This window comes from Typopeltis vanoorti, chromosome 24 (genome assembly GCF_054136105.1).
Source record: "Typopeltis vanoorti isolate ZY-2024b chromosome 24, IOZ_Tvanoo_1.0, whole genome shotgun sequence".
Classification (NCBI taxonomy): Eukaryota; Metazoa; Arthropoda; class Arachnida; order Uropygi; family Thelyphonidae; genus Typopeltis; species Typopeltis vanoorti.
Genome location: NC_143572.1, coordinates 78,628,421 through 78,643,363, shown reverse-complemented (window position 1 = coordinate 78,643,363; position 14,943 = coordinate 78,628,421). Strand labels below are relative to the sequence as shown.

Genomic DNA, 14,943 nt, shown 5'->3' with positions numbered 1-14,943 from the left:
AATGTGCCAGTTATTAAATAGTTGTACTTGCATGGAATTTTAATGAAATCTTAAACTTACTTTAAAAGCAACAGTAAAGATTTTTTTTTTTTTTTTTAGTTTAACAAGGCTTTTGTTCTGTTTTATATGTTTGCACTAATCATTTCAGGAACAACAGTTATATTACAAGGAAATTACAGAAGCATGTGTTGGTTCAGATGAGCCCAGAAGAGTAGTAAGTTCATCTGTTTGTTTTATATATGATTTATATTGCTTTCTTGAAGTAATATATTTTTAAAATAAAATCTATTTTCAATTTTCAAATCTTTAACATTATATGTTCATAAAAATAGTTTCTGATGCTTGTTTTCACTGTACGATTCTGAGTTCAATTGATGTCAGTGATTCCCTGTATCTAGGAAGAGGAAAACACCAGACTTGGGAAAGAATTCTGTTTAGAATGCAAAGAACATTTATGAGGGCTTTTCAACTGAAGATTAGTAAGCTGTTCTTACTTATAAAAAAGCAGGAGTGTTTCCCTCCTGGAAATTCAGGTATTTCACCCTACAAGTCCAAACAGATGTAATTAACTGACACAGTACACTGGCTTTATGATAAGTTAAATGGAGCAAAACAGCACTTGGAAACGATTAAAAGAAGTATTTAATGCTTCCAATATTTCATCTTGGTTATGGATACATCTTCAGGGAGTACAAAATGAGAATTGCAATATGCATACACACAAAGGCAGTACAAAACTAACTGAAACACATGGAAGAAACTAGAGTTCTAATTAGGTGGGGCATCCTCTGTGGACACCAGTTGGCAACCTAGGATATAAACTGGGATTTCAAAGTATTAGTGTTTCCCAAATTTTTTTGCAGTTTTATGCAACCATAATTATTTAAATTAGGCTAATTTTTAAGAGCAGCAGCAGCAGATTCTAAAAACTGTTGATTCCATGGCAGGTGTAATAATAATAAAACCTTTCTCTTCTATTTTTACTGTGATGGACCATGATGGTCTTTTTCCGATTAATCGTGTGAGCTGTATCCCAAGCATGGTCTGCAAGGACAGATTGACCTCATGACTGCAGATGTATTTTTTATGTTCTTCCATTTGGATGGTAGCTGATCTTCCTGTCTGTCCATAGTAGTCCAACTTGCAGGAAAATGGAATTCTATATACACATGGAACTGAGAGTGGAGGGAATTTGTCTTTGGTAGAGCGGATAAGGGTAGCTAGTTTTGAGCAGGGCTTGAAAGTGGTGCAAAGATTGTATTTATTTAAGATTCTGGATATTTTTTTTTTGATGTACCTCAGTCATAGGTGATGGTGATAGCATTACTAAAATCTTTCTGAAGAGAGGGTCGTGAATTGGGGAAAATGATTATTTTTTGATACTGTGAGAACTGGAACTGTATTTTAGATAGAAAAGTGTAGTATATATGATTGAGTTCTGTTGCAAAAGAGGTTTCATTGGAACAAAGGTTATCAGCTCTATGGGTAAGGGTTTTTATGACACTTACCCATAGAGAGGGGGAGGGGTGATAGGAAATTTTGTGAATATATCCCTTGTGTGAGCGAGTTTCCTATATACTGAAAAGGACAGGGTACCATTAGGTAGGCATGTGACCAAGGTGTCTGGAAAGGCCACACTATTATTTAGTTTCCTTTTCCATAGTAAATTGGATTCTAGGGTGAAGGATATTGAGGTAACAAAGATAAGTATTTAATGTGTCTGGACCATGAGACCAAATAGAAAAGACATCATCCACATATTTCAACCAAATAGAAGGTTTGAGAGAGGCTGAATCAAGAGCTTGTTTTTCAAAATCTTCCATAAAAAATTGGCAAGGGGGGTGAGATGGGAGACCCCATAGAGTTATCTCTATCTGCTTATAAATTTTGTTTTTCCAAGAAAAATAACCAGAATCAAGAGCAAAGGAAAAGAATTCAATGATATCACGGGGGAAACTTTACAGTAATAAGGTGTCGTTTAAGGGAATGTTAGTGAACAATGAGGTGCTGCCAAAACTTACTAGGATATCAGTATCATTAACAGTTATATTTTCAATGGAGCTTTTAAAATGGGAAAAATTTTTTATATATGATGTAATATGACCACTGAGGGGGAAAGAGAATTTGGTAACTGTTTGGATAATTTATAGTAGGGAGAAGCAGTGGTATCTACTATGAGTTGTAGGGGTGAATTGGGTTTATGAATCTTGGCAAGCCATATATCCTGGGGGTACAGCAACTGAAGGGTTTGAGTTTTTTTGTGATATCACGAGTAGACTTTTCAGTTTCTTAATTTGTGATTTTGTAGGATCATAACCTAAAGGTCTCTAGGTGGAGTGGTCTCTAAGAATGATATCCATTTTCTTATTGAATTCACTGGTGTCAAGGACAGTGGTAGCATTTGTCTGACCTAGTAATGACTGTGCTGTTGTTTTTACATAGTTTATTAAGGGCATTGAGCTGACAGGGAGATAGATTCCTTTTGGGAGGAGAAGATCTAAAAGTGAACTGCCGACGTCAAGCCTAATGTTATTAGCTGTCTCAGGAGCTAAGTTACAGATACCTACTGCATTCAATGTTGGACCTGCTGTGGACAGACAGGACGATCAGCTACAATCCAAATGGAAGAACATAAAAAATACATCTGCAGTCATGACTATTGTCAATCTGCCTTACAGACCATGCTTTGGATACTACAGCTCACAGAATCGATTGGAAAAAAGACCATCATGCTCCATCACAGTAAATTTAGAAGAGAAAGACTTTTGTTTTTAAAATCTGCCGCCGCTCTTAAAAATCAGACTAATTTAAATAATTATGGTTGTATAAAACATCAAAAAATTTGGAAAACACTAATACTTCGAGAATCCCAGTTTACCTAGGCTGCCAACTGGTGTCCATAGAGAGCACCACACCTAATTAGGACTCTAGTTTTTCTTCCATGTGTTTCAGTTAGTTTTGTACTGCCTTTTTTTTTTTTTGTGTGTGTGTGTGTATGTGTGTTACAATTCTCATTTTGTACTCCTTTATGATGCCTCTGTAACAGACAAAATATTGAAGCATTGAATACTTTTTTTAATCGTTTCCTAGTGCTTTTTCACTCCATTAAACTTTTATCATGAGTTTTTCCCGGCACTTAAGCTTTAACACATGAATACACTGGCCTTATGGCCTCAGTTGCGTTGACCATAATTTCAATTGACAGTAGCCTTCATGGTGTTTATCTGCAAAAAAGGGATGACAGTAATCTTATTTTGTCTTCCTTGCTAGATTGGTCACCCTTCATGCCTATGGTTTGTACTGCTGATCACTCTGATCACTTTTCTTTTTATACAGGGTGTTCCATAGTGTACTCAGCAAAATTCAATATATTCTAGAAATTATTTTAAGCAAAACAAGTTCATATACATTATGGATCATTTTGATACCTATAAATTCACACTTATGCCACAGTAATTAACTTTTTAACAATATGTAAATATTTCATCATAAGTATCATTAGATATCATCGGTACAGTTATTAAACAACAATAGGAATTACATTCAAAAAAACACATTAGTGCAGATGTTTATGGACTAAATACTATTGGGCCATAATTAAATTAAATAAAAATATAACTAACATTTATTTTATACAGTTTGAGGATAACAATTTCCCAGAATTTCGGGATAGAGACAGTCGTTACGGTTAAGATTGGATCTGTAACATAATGCTTCAGCACTTTCTTTATACAAACACTCATGTTTATATATGGATTGATGTAGTAGCTTGGTGTGTTGACATTGGATCCTGTGGTTGGCATTTTCAACTCTATGTTGTGCGAGACCAGATTTTTGAAGTTTGATAAGACAGATGTGGTCTTGATGTTCAGAGATGCATTTATTTACAAATCTTCTTGTTTGTCCATAGTAAGACAGGTTACAAGAACATCGCACTTCGTATACGCCAGGTAGCATCAGTGGTGAGAGTTTGTCTTTTGGAAAAGGTAACAAATTGGGAATTTGGTTTATAGGTAGCAGCAAGTTTGTATTTCTTCAAAAGTTTTGATAAATGTTTTCAGAGATGCCTTTGTCATATTGTATAGGAGTCCTGTGGGCTTCTATACAATATGACAAAGGCATCTCACTTGTCTAGGTTGATGTTTTGGAGGGTGGCTAATAATTTTTTGAGTTGTTATTGGATTAAATCCATTTAGTAAGGTTGTATCTTTAATAATTTCCAATTCTTGTTTGTGTTCTGGATACTAAAGATTTTATGATGCCGTATTTTTGAGATGGATGGTGAGCTGATGTATTGTGGATATAACGACCTGAAAAAGTTGGTTTTCGATAAACAGAAGTGGAAATGGAACCATCTTGATTACATTGGATGTGTACATCGAGGAAGGAAATATCTTATAATGATTCCTTTTGTAGCGTGAATTTTATGCGAGGATGTAGATTGTTGGTATTAATTAGAAATGAGTAAAGTTCTTGTTGCATGTGACTTCAGACTGCAAAGACATCATCAACATATCGTAGCCATATTGTTGGTTTTGGGTCAAGAGTGAAAATTCTTTCTTCTAAGTGTTCAAGAAAAAAGTTGGCTAAGTTAGGTGATAAGGGTGAGCCTATTGCTGTTCCTTCTCTTGTTTATATATTTTATCTTTCCATGTGAATTTGAATAATTCCACAATATCTGATGGAAATTTTTGGGTTAACAATCTGTTGTCTCTTTGTGAGGGATATCAGTGAAGAGGAAGACAATGTCGAAGCTTATTAACATGTCTATATCTGACAGTTTAATATCTTATTTTGTGTGAAATTCTGGGGAATTTTTTAGCGATGAAGCTGAGTGGCTTATGAGGAGACGAAGAAGGTTAGACAAAAATTTTGATATTTTATACGTGGGGCTGCTTATAGAATCCACAATAGATCTAAGAAGACAGTTGCTTTTATGTAATTTAGGTGAACCATATATTTTAGGAGGCCTTGCATGGTATGTTTTAAGCCTTTTGATTGTTTCCTGATCTATGGACATTGTTTCATCCAGTGAACTGAAATATTAATGAATAAGAAACTGAAAGAAAGTAAGAACCAAACAAGCAAAACAACAACAAAAAAAATTGCAAAATCGGAAGAAAACATTATTTAACTGGGAAATATATGTGAGAAAATTGTTTTCAAAGATAGAAAAACAGAAATAGTAGTGCAATCTTAGTTCAGTTCATTTAATGATTATTAAACTTGAAATGAGAGGTATAAAATGGAGATATAAAAGTTTCATGGTGCATTGTGGTTATAACTTTTATGCCTCCAGATTTGAGCATTTCTCAGAATTCAGAAGGCTTGATCAGGTCAAATTTTGGATGTTTGGAATAGAGTGCTCATAAAATGGAAAATGAGTGCTTATCGGTAAAATGGAAAATAAAATTGAATATGTGAACTACACAGGAAGTTCTCTTTTGAATGTTCCAGGTGAGATTGCATGCATACTTGAGATCATCATCATCATCATCATCATCAAATTCCTGCCATGTACCCTCAAGGGGTGTACAGGATATGACAGTACTACATGAAAAAATTACATCATTACTAACTTCCTATCTACAATTTTCCTCCAAATCAGTGTTACTTGTTAAGACTCCAACATTATCATCATCATCATCATCAAATTCCTGCCATGTACCCACAAGGGGTGTACAGGATATGATAGTACTATATGAAAAATTTACATCATTACTAACTTCCTATCTACAATTTTCCTCCAAAACAGTCTGTTACTCGTCAAGACTCCAACATTATCAGATCTTATATTTCTATCATCTTTGTACAGTATCAATCCACCTATATCTTGGTCTTCCTCTGGGTCGTTTTCCTGCCAACCTATCAGACAACACTTGTTTTGCTAATCTTTCCTCGCCCATTCTATTTAAGTGACCATACCACCTGAGATTAGCTCTGCTAATGCATTCCTGGATACTGACAATGTCAGGTTCTTTCCTAATATCCTCATTTTTAATATGATATTGCCATTGATGCCATCTGTTCATGCCTCTAATCTTACTCAGGACTCTCATATCTGCAATCTCTAGTCTTTGGTCAAGTGTTTTATTTCTGACCCAGATCTCAGATCCATAAGTTAAAACTGGTTTGAACACTGTCTTGTATACAGCTAATTTAGTGTTCCGATACTACCATACCAGCTTTGTTGATTCTGTTGTCTATTTCCATATTTAATTTACCATCTTCACTAAAAATCATGCCTAAGTAGCCGAAATGTTTCACTTGTTCCACAGGTTCTCCATTCACAATACAGTTGACATTTTCAATGATTCTGCCTATTTTCATTGTCTTTACCTTTTTATTGCTGACCATCATACCATATCAATTACAACACTATTCAATTTAGTCAGAGAATCTTGCAGACTTGTAGCAGATTTATTTAGAAGTATAACATCATCCGCAAAAAGCAAAGAGCTGACATTAACATCTCCAATTTTGATATCATGTTTAATACCACTTTCCTTCATAATGTGATCAATATAGATAATGAATAACAGAGGAGATAATGTACATCCTTGTCTCATACCAGATTTAACATTAAACCATCTTCCTGTACTTCCTTCAATTCTAATTGCTGACTTAAAACTCAAATAAAGACTAAGTATTGCTTGATATAATGCCCCATTGACACCATATAACTGTAGCATATTGAATAGCTTCTCTCTTGGCACCTTGTCATATGCCTTTTCCAAGTCGAGAAAACTTAAATACAGATCTTTATTATATTCCCATGCTTTCTTGACTATTTGTCGTAAAGTGAAGATCTGATCGTGACAGCCTCTATTTGGCTGGTTCCAGCTTGTTCTTCAAGTTTTTCTTCCACAATTCTTCTCAACCATTTCTCAATACTTGCATAGATCTTTCCAGGAACACTGAGTAGGGAAATACCTCTGTAATTCTCACATTCAGTTTTATTTCCCTTTTTATATATGGGTACTATGAGAGCTCTACTCCAATCATCGGGAATTCTTCTCTCAGCCCAGGCTTTCTGAGCTATGCAGTGCAGCCACTGTAAGACTCTTATACTACCATACTTCAGCATTTCTGGTCGAATATCATCTATTCCTGCTGCATTTCATATCAAGCCTTTGATGGCTTTTTCTACTTCAAGTGTGGATATGTATTACTGACTGCATGCATGGTCAGTGTTTTTTACCACTGTGCTGTCATCACTGCTTGTTTCATTAAGGAGTTTTTCAAAGTAATTACTCCATACTTCAAGGATATCTTTTTCTCCCGTTTTCATGTCACCTTTATCATCTCTAACTCCTTTTACAGCACTCCATTCCTAAGTTTCTTCAACAACCTCCAGAATATTTTGCCACCTTCTTGATATTTATTTTCTATATTCTTGCCAAAGTCCTCCCATGACTTTTGTTTAGCTAGTTTTACACAGTGTTAAGCATTCTTGCATTTGTCTCTGTATTCTCTAAGAGCACAAGCTGACTTGTTTGACAGGAACTTTTGATATGCTTTCTTGTTTTCCTTCACTGCCTCTTTAACTTCCTGTGTCCACCAGGGAGTTCTGATTTTTTTATCCTTGCAGACAACTTCACCACATGCCTCTCTGGCAGAATCAATCAATGTTTTCTTCAGAGTTTGCCACTGAATCTCCAAAGTTTGATTCCTGTTCTCAAACTCTTTCATTTTTTCTTCAATAATCTTTGTGTATTTTAGTCTACAGTTCACATTTGAGAGCTGCTCAACTTTTACTCGCTTTAACTTTCTTACATGTTATTCTTTTCAATATGAAATTCAATTTTATCTTGCTCAAGACTAAATAGTGATCACTTCCAATTTCAAATCCTCTGTACACTCTGATGTCATGCACCAGGGAGAAAACATCACTATCAACAATAGCATAGTCAATGAGACTTTTCTTATTCCTTGCCTCTTCTCTCCATTTGAATTTGTGCACATTTTTATGTTGGAACATGGTTTTAGTAATAACCAGTCCATGTCCTGAGCAGAAATCCAACAGATAATTGTCATTATTATTAGCTTTGCTCTTTTCTCCAAATTTTCCCAAAACATTTTTGTATGTCTGACAATCATTTCCTACTCTGCTATTTAGATCCCCAACAAGGACCAACTTTTCCTTTTTCATTGTGTCAGTTGCTTTTTCTAAGGCCTCAAAAAATTCCTCCACTTCTACCTTAGTAGAACCTTCTGTGGGACCAAGATTAGCCTCATCTTTTGTGTTGAATACTATGGCTACAACTTCTTTTCCTTGATTGTCATTGCCTGAATATAACATTTTGTATTTATTGCTCAGAAAGATCTCACCAGTTTTTGTCGTTTTTGTTTCAGTCACCCCTATTATGTCAATCTGGTACTTATCTAATTCCTCAGCTAGTTCTTCACCAAGCTTTTCTTCCACTATTCTTCTCAACCGTTTCTCAAGTCTACTTGCATAAATCTTACCAGGAACACTCAGTAGGGAAATACCTCTGTAATTCTCACATTCAGTTTTATTTCCCTTTTTATATATGGGTTCTATGAGAGGTCTATTCCAATCATTGGGAATTCGGCCCTCTGTCCAGGCTTTCTGAACTATGCAGTTCAGCCACTGTAAGACTTTTATACCACCATATTTCAGCATTTCTGGTCAAATATCATCTACTCCTGCTGCCTTTCCACATTTCAAACCTTTGATGGCTTTTTCTACTTCAAGTATGGATATGTATTCTTGACTGCATGCATGGTCAGTGTTTTTTACCACTGTGCTATCATCACTGCTTGTTTCTTTTAGCAATTTTTCGAAGTAATTACTCCATACTTCAAGGATATCTTTTTCTCTCATTTTCATGTCACCTTTATCATCTCTTACTCCTTCTAATATAATATAATTTTAGAATCTATAATTTAATAGATTTTTTTAGAATTTTATATTATTAATACAATTTATAGAATCTATAATTTTATTATGGAAGTGGAAGATTATATAGCCTATTTTTAATTTGGATTTGATTGCAGTATGCCTTTGGTATAAAATGGAAGTATAAAAGTTTCATGATGCATGGTGGTTATGTAGCATTGCCACCATAAAATTTTTTATGCTCCATATTTGAGTATTTTTCAGAATTCAGAGGACCTGATCAGTAGTTCAAATTTTGGATAATTGGAATAGAGTGCTCATAAAATGAGCACTTATCAGTCATACGGAAAGTAAAATTGAATATGAGTCTGTACAAAAGTTTATGTGCATGAAGTAAAATAAAATGGAAGGCAAGAATAAGATGACAGAAAAATTTTGTTTAATAGGTCGGAGATTTTGATACAAACTATTAGCCTACTAGTTTTGCCACATTAACTGGTAAATCTGCACATAAACAGCTTAAAAACAGAAATGAGCTTAAGTTACGAATTAATACATGACTGAAAGATGAAAAAATAAGCTGTTATGTATAGATTTAGCTGGCCCAGAAGAAGAAGCCACCAGTTAACGTGGCGAAACTAGTAGGCTAATAAATTAAAGACTTAATTCCGTATGTTAGTTAAGTAAATAATTGTTTAATATCCGACATGTTTCACTGACTAATATCTGTCAGCATTTTCAGGGATACACTGGTAAGCAATGGAAAGTAACAAAAACTAGGAAACTAACCGACAATTCTAAAAATTATATAAAGTTATCACTGTGTGTGATACAATACTCATGTCGCATGTACAACGTTTTATTTATTGAGATATTTCTTGTAATTTTCATGAAAGTTCATTTCTTTTTGGTTAAATGATCTAATAAGAGTTTTCCATATATCTGGTAGGATTTGGCCTTGATTCTTATTTAAGTTACCTGTTGAACGGGCGACTGTAGCAGCTTCTTTATCTGGAATGATAGTTCTCTTCTATGTAGGGCACATGACTCATATTCCATTCAATATTATGGTTGCTAGAGGCAAAGTGGAAAGAAAGTCCTGATATATCTTGTCTGTTATTCTTTACATAGCCTATGTGTTCTTTCTTTCTTGTTTCAAAACTTCTAGATGTCTGTCCACTGTAATTGATGCCACACGAACAGGGTATGCTGTAAACTCCAGAGTATTTGTAGAAAGGATGGCTATCTTTCGGGGATCTTATAAACTTCTGAATGGTCTCCATAGGTTTGAAGGTTACTCTGATATTATATGGTTTTAGAAGAAGAGCTAATTTTTTGGATATGGTACTAACAAATGGAATTGTTATAGAGCTGATGTATTGGGTTTTATCTCGTCTTTGTGGTATGTCATTGAAGAGAATCTTGTTGATGAGTCTTGTAGGGTAGCCATTTAGGGATAGATCTCTGGATATTTTGATTAATTCTTCTTGTGAGTCGCCAGGGTCTGTGGTACACTGTATAGCTCCTTTTTTAAGCATATGGATAATGCTGAGTTTCTGGGATGTGTGGTGAGACGAGTCAAAATGGAGGCAGCGTCCAGTGTTGGTAGGTTTTCTAAATACTGACAGGTTGATGCTATTGTAAGTTTGTTTCTTAATAAGGACATCTAGGAATGGAAGTTTATTACCTTTTTCTAGTTCTAATGTGGTACACGTTAGAACTAGAAAAAGATAATAAACTTCCATTTCTGTGGTACACTGTATAGCTCCTTTTTTAAGCATATGGATAATGCTGAGTTTCTGGGATGTGTGGCGAGACAAGTCAAAATGGAGGCAGTGTCCAGTGTTGGTAGGTTTTCTAAATACCGACAGGTTCATGCTATTGTAAGTTTGTTTCTTAATAAGGACATCTAGGAATGGAAGTTTATTATCTTTTTCTAGTGCTAATGTGAACTTGATAGTGTTGTGGAAGTAATTAATTTTGTTTAGATAATCCATTAATTCTTCTTTTTTGTGATTCCCAATGATGAAGATGTCGTCAACATACCTAAACCATGTAATTGGTTTAGGGGTAATTTGGGATAAAATTTGAGTTTCCAAATTTTCTAATAATAGGTCGGCACAAGAAGCAGACAGAGGGCTACCCATGGCTAATCCAGTATGTTGTTTGTAGAGGTTTTTTGCCATGTAAAATAATTCGAAGTTAAACAATGTTTGAACAACTTGGTGATGTTTGGTGGGAACAAGTTTTCTAAGATGTCGATGACTTCTGAAACTGGAATATTTGTGAATAGAGATGTGACATCCAGGCTAGCCATAATATTATCTTCGGAGATACAAGTGTTTTTTAATTTCGCTAAGAAATATAGGGAGCGAAGAGGATTAAGCTGGTTTTTGTGAGTAGGATCTGTGTTAACAACATCATAGACAGATGTATCTGATAATAGATTGATCTTTTCTTCATATTTCTTAGTATTTAAGATGACAGTGTTGTTGCCCTTATCTGCTCTCTCAATATAATGATTTCTTTGTTGTTCTTTAATTTGAGTAGTACTTTTCTTTCCATAGTGCTAAAGTTGGTGCGAGAATATCTAGAGGGAGCGGAGAGGATTAAGCTGCTTTTTAAAAAGCAGCGTTTTTAAAAAGAGGTATCCATTCTGTTGTGATTTACATCTCCAATGTGTTCCTTCTCTCTAATTTCCAGGCTTCTTGAAATTTGGCCTATGTAGGAAAGTCCACAAGTGCATGGTATTCTATAAACACCTGCATATTTGAAGAATGGAACGCTGTCTTTAGGGGATCTTAAAAATTGTCTAATGGTTGTAGTCGGTTTAAACACAACTCTGATGTTGTAAGGCTTCAAAATTCTAGCTATTTTAGTAGAGACTGAACCAACATAGGGGATGATAATGGATGAAACGTACTGAGTAGCTATCCTTTGTTGTTGGAGGTTATTTTTATAAAGCAATTTGTTGATTATGTTTGGAGGATAACCATTTCGAGATAGTGATTTTGATATTTGAGAAAGTTCTGTACGTACATCTTCGTCTGTGACTATGTTTTGGCCTCTATTTCGTAACATGTGGATGATGCTGTATTTTTGCATACGATGATGATTAAAATCATATTAAAGGGCCTTAATATGATTAGCACTGAAATCTCTTTCATTACAAGGTAGGGAGTTAGAGAACAAGGGGATCACTCCTGGAAATTTTGTAAGAATGTGGTTGGTAAGTTTGTTAGGACTAAATTTTTTCCTTGGAGGGTGGTGAATGGGTGGAATGAGTTTCCATTAGTAGTTGTGAGCTTCACTAGTGAATGAGTTCACAGAGAGGTATAAGTATTGCATAAACAATTATTTGAGTGGATCTTCCATGATGAGTCTTTGATTCTCATAGTTAGGTTTAATGGAATGAATACAGCACAGAAGTCCATGCGGTTAGCCTAGTGGCTTTGCGCTTCGCAACCATATGCCTGGGGAAGGAGTGTCCTAGGTTCCCATCAACGACGTGAGGCGCTTAAGGATCTTCCTCAGCCATAGCCAAGTTAGCCGGTCTTGGACGTGGACAACAGGGTTTTTCCACCAGTTTATCTGGTGTTTTTCATCCCACAAGCAGGCAAACCGGTCTGAGGACACACGGATTACAGTCAGGAATACTGACCCAGCCATAGGTCTGATTTGTCAGCCTATGTCGGTTCTGGAGCCCGGATAAAATTTGGGGGGACTAGATGGTACTGTGAACTCCCGTAAAAAGGGGGAATGCAGTATCATCACACGAAATTTATTCATAATACAGCACAGAGAAATAATTTAACCAAAGTTTAATAATTCCTATATTTCATCCATGTCGCAGAGATATTATCATTTTTATTATTCATATTATTATTATTATTATTGCGTGACACCTCCAGGGAGTCCAAAGAGTCACCTAAGGGGGGTACCTACTCTCAATTCTATCTCCACCACTCAACCCACCAGCTACAATGAACCGCAACTACCATCATCATCTATACCAATGGCATCTACCGCCCACTACCACCACTAGTATTTTCATAGACAATCACAAACATCCATGCCCACAGTGGGATTAGAACCCGCAGCCTTTTGGCTGAGAACGGATACATTAACAACTCAGCCAATTAGACCGGCATATCTTCAAGGAAACATTAAAACTGCAATTCCCCCCCCCCTCAAAAAAAAAAATTTATATAAAATAATAAATGGAAGAAACACTACAAGCCAAAAGTACTATGAGGAGTGTCCTCAATGGGCACTGTTGGATGAGATGCCTGAGAATTAATGTTTCCCAAATCTTTCAAGGAGCAGATATAGATTTGGATCATAGCTTAGTAATTGCAAACATCAAGTTGAAATTAAAAAGAAAATATAAATCCCATATAAATAGGAAGAAGGTACAGAACAGTGCTAGAGGAGCTAAAAAGTGTGGAATAAGAAAAAAATTCAAATCTAAGAGTGAAAGGAGTAATGAAGGTGATAGAAGATGCAGTTGAAGAAACAGTACCAGAAGAAGAGAAGATCAAGAAGTGGATTAGACAGGAAACATTGAAGTTAGTACAGGAGAAGAGCATGTTGAGGGAACAAATAGAGGAGCAATATAGAAGAAAGTGTAATGAGGTGAAAAAAGCAGTCGGAATGAATAAGATGAAATGGTTAGAAGCTCAATGCAGTAATATAGAATAGCACTAGGGAGGTATACAAAATGATTAGAGCCATTAATAGAAGGTGGTTACAAAAATAGATCGCAATTAAAAATGAAAAAGGCTAAGTATTGATGAATAAAGATAAAATTGTACAGCAGGGACAAGATACTGTAGTGAGCTATATGAAGAAAAACTAGATTTAGATGGAGTTGGGAAAATGATTGAAGAATTGAAGCAGCAGATATCACCACCAGATAACGAGTATGACATGGACATTTTAAGAGGAGAGATAGAAAAAGCAATAGGATAGCTGAAACACAACAAGAGTCCTGGTAATGACAACATCACTGGAGAAATGCTTAAATATGGTGGGAAAAGTATGGTTACAGAAATGCAACAACTATGTAATATGGTATGGAAGGAAGAGAAAATACCAGAGGAAATCGATTATTAGTAACATTATACAAGAAAGGAAATAAGCTAGACTATAAAAATTATAGAACAATTGCTTTGACAAGTCACTTTGGTTAAGGTGATGACGATGACATTGACAGAAAGATTGAGAACACAATCAGAAGCATTTCTTGCAGATGAGCAAGCAGGATTTAGGAAAGATAGAAGTACAATTCAACAGATTTTGATAATGCAGTTAATAGCAGAGAAATCCAGGAAAAAAAAAACAAAAGCATATATACTGTTTTGTTGATTTTCAGAAGGCATTTGACAGAATTGACCAGAAAGTGACATTAGCAGTGCTAGAATAATATGGAATTGACAGAAAACTAATATCCATATTAAAAGATGTTTATAAGAATGCAATGACAGTAGTTAGAATACGTGAGGATTTGGTGAAATGGTTTAGAACAAGCAGAGGTACTAGACGGGGACCCAATATCACCAAGCATTTTCATTGCATATTTAGAAAGAGCAATGGACAAAATGAAGGAAGATGTAAAAGGAATATAAGTACAGGGGATGAGAATTAACAATCTGAGATTTGCAGATGACATTGTTATTATTGAAGAAGACGAAAGAGAACTACAAAAAACAGTGAACCTGTTAAATGAGGAAGAAGAGATTTGGACTTGTTATGAACTTGGAAAAAAACAAAGACAATGGTATTTGGTGAGAAGAACATGTGTAACGTTGGTGTTTTTTCTATTAATTTCTTTGTAAACTTATTACTTCTTTAATCTAAATCTCTTACTTGCTATTTAAAAATTCTTGTCCTTCTTTAAAACTAAATTAAAATTAAATTAAATTAAGTTCTTATCCGCTGCGCTCCTCCTTTTCTATAATTTTCCGTAGCCTATTCTAGAATTAGAATCATGTGCAAAACTCGAACAAAGAGAATGCCTGAAGCTAGAGCCAATTTCTCCCCGATTGAAAATCTGATATCAAATCCTTTTCGGAACTAAG

The 14,943-nt window shown here is 35.1% G+C and overlaps 1 protein-coding gene across 1 annotated transcript in view; it reads left to right on the top strand.

Moving 5' to 3' along the window:
• The window catches only part of LOC150093426 (transcription initiation factor TFIID subunit 6-like), a 162,756-nt gene that overhangs the window by 47,872 nt on the left and 99,941 nt on the right, over window positions 1–14,943 (top strand). The window contains exon 6 of the mRNA XM_090413591.1: window positions 149–214. Within this exon, the coding sequence (XP_090269717.1) occupies window positions 149–214 (66 nt within the window). The remainder of the gene's footprint in view (window positions 1–148; window positions 215–14,943) is intronic.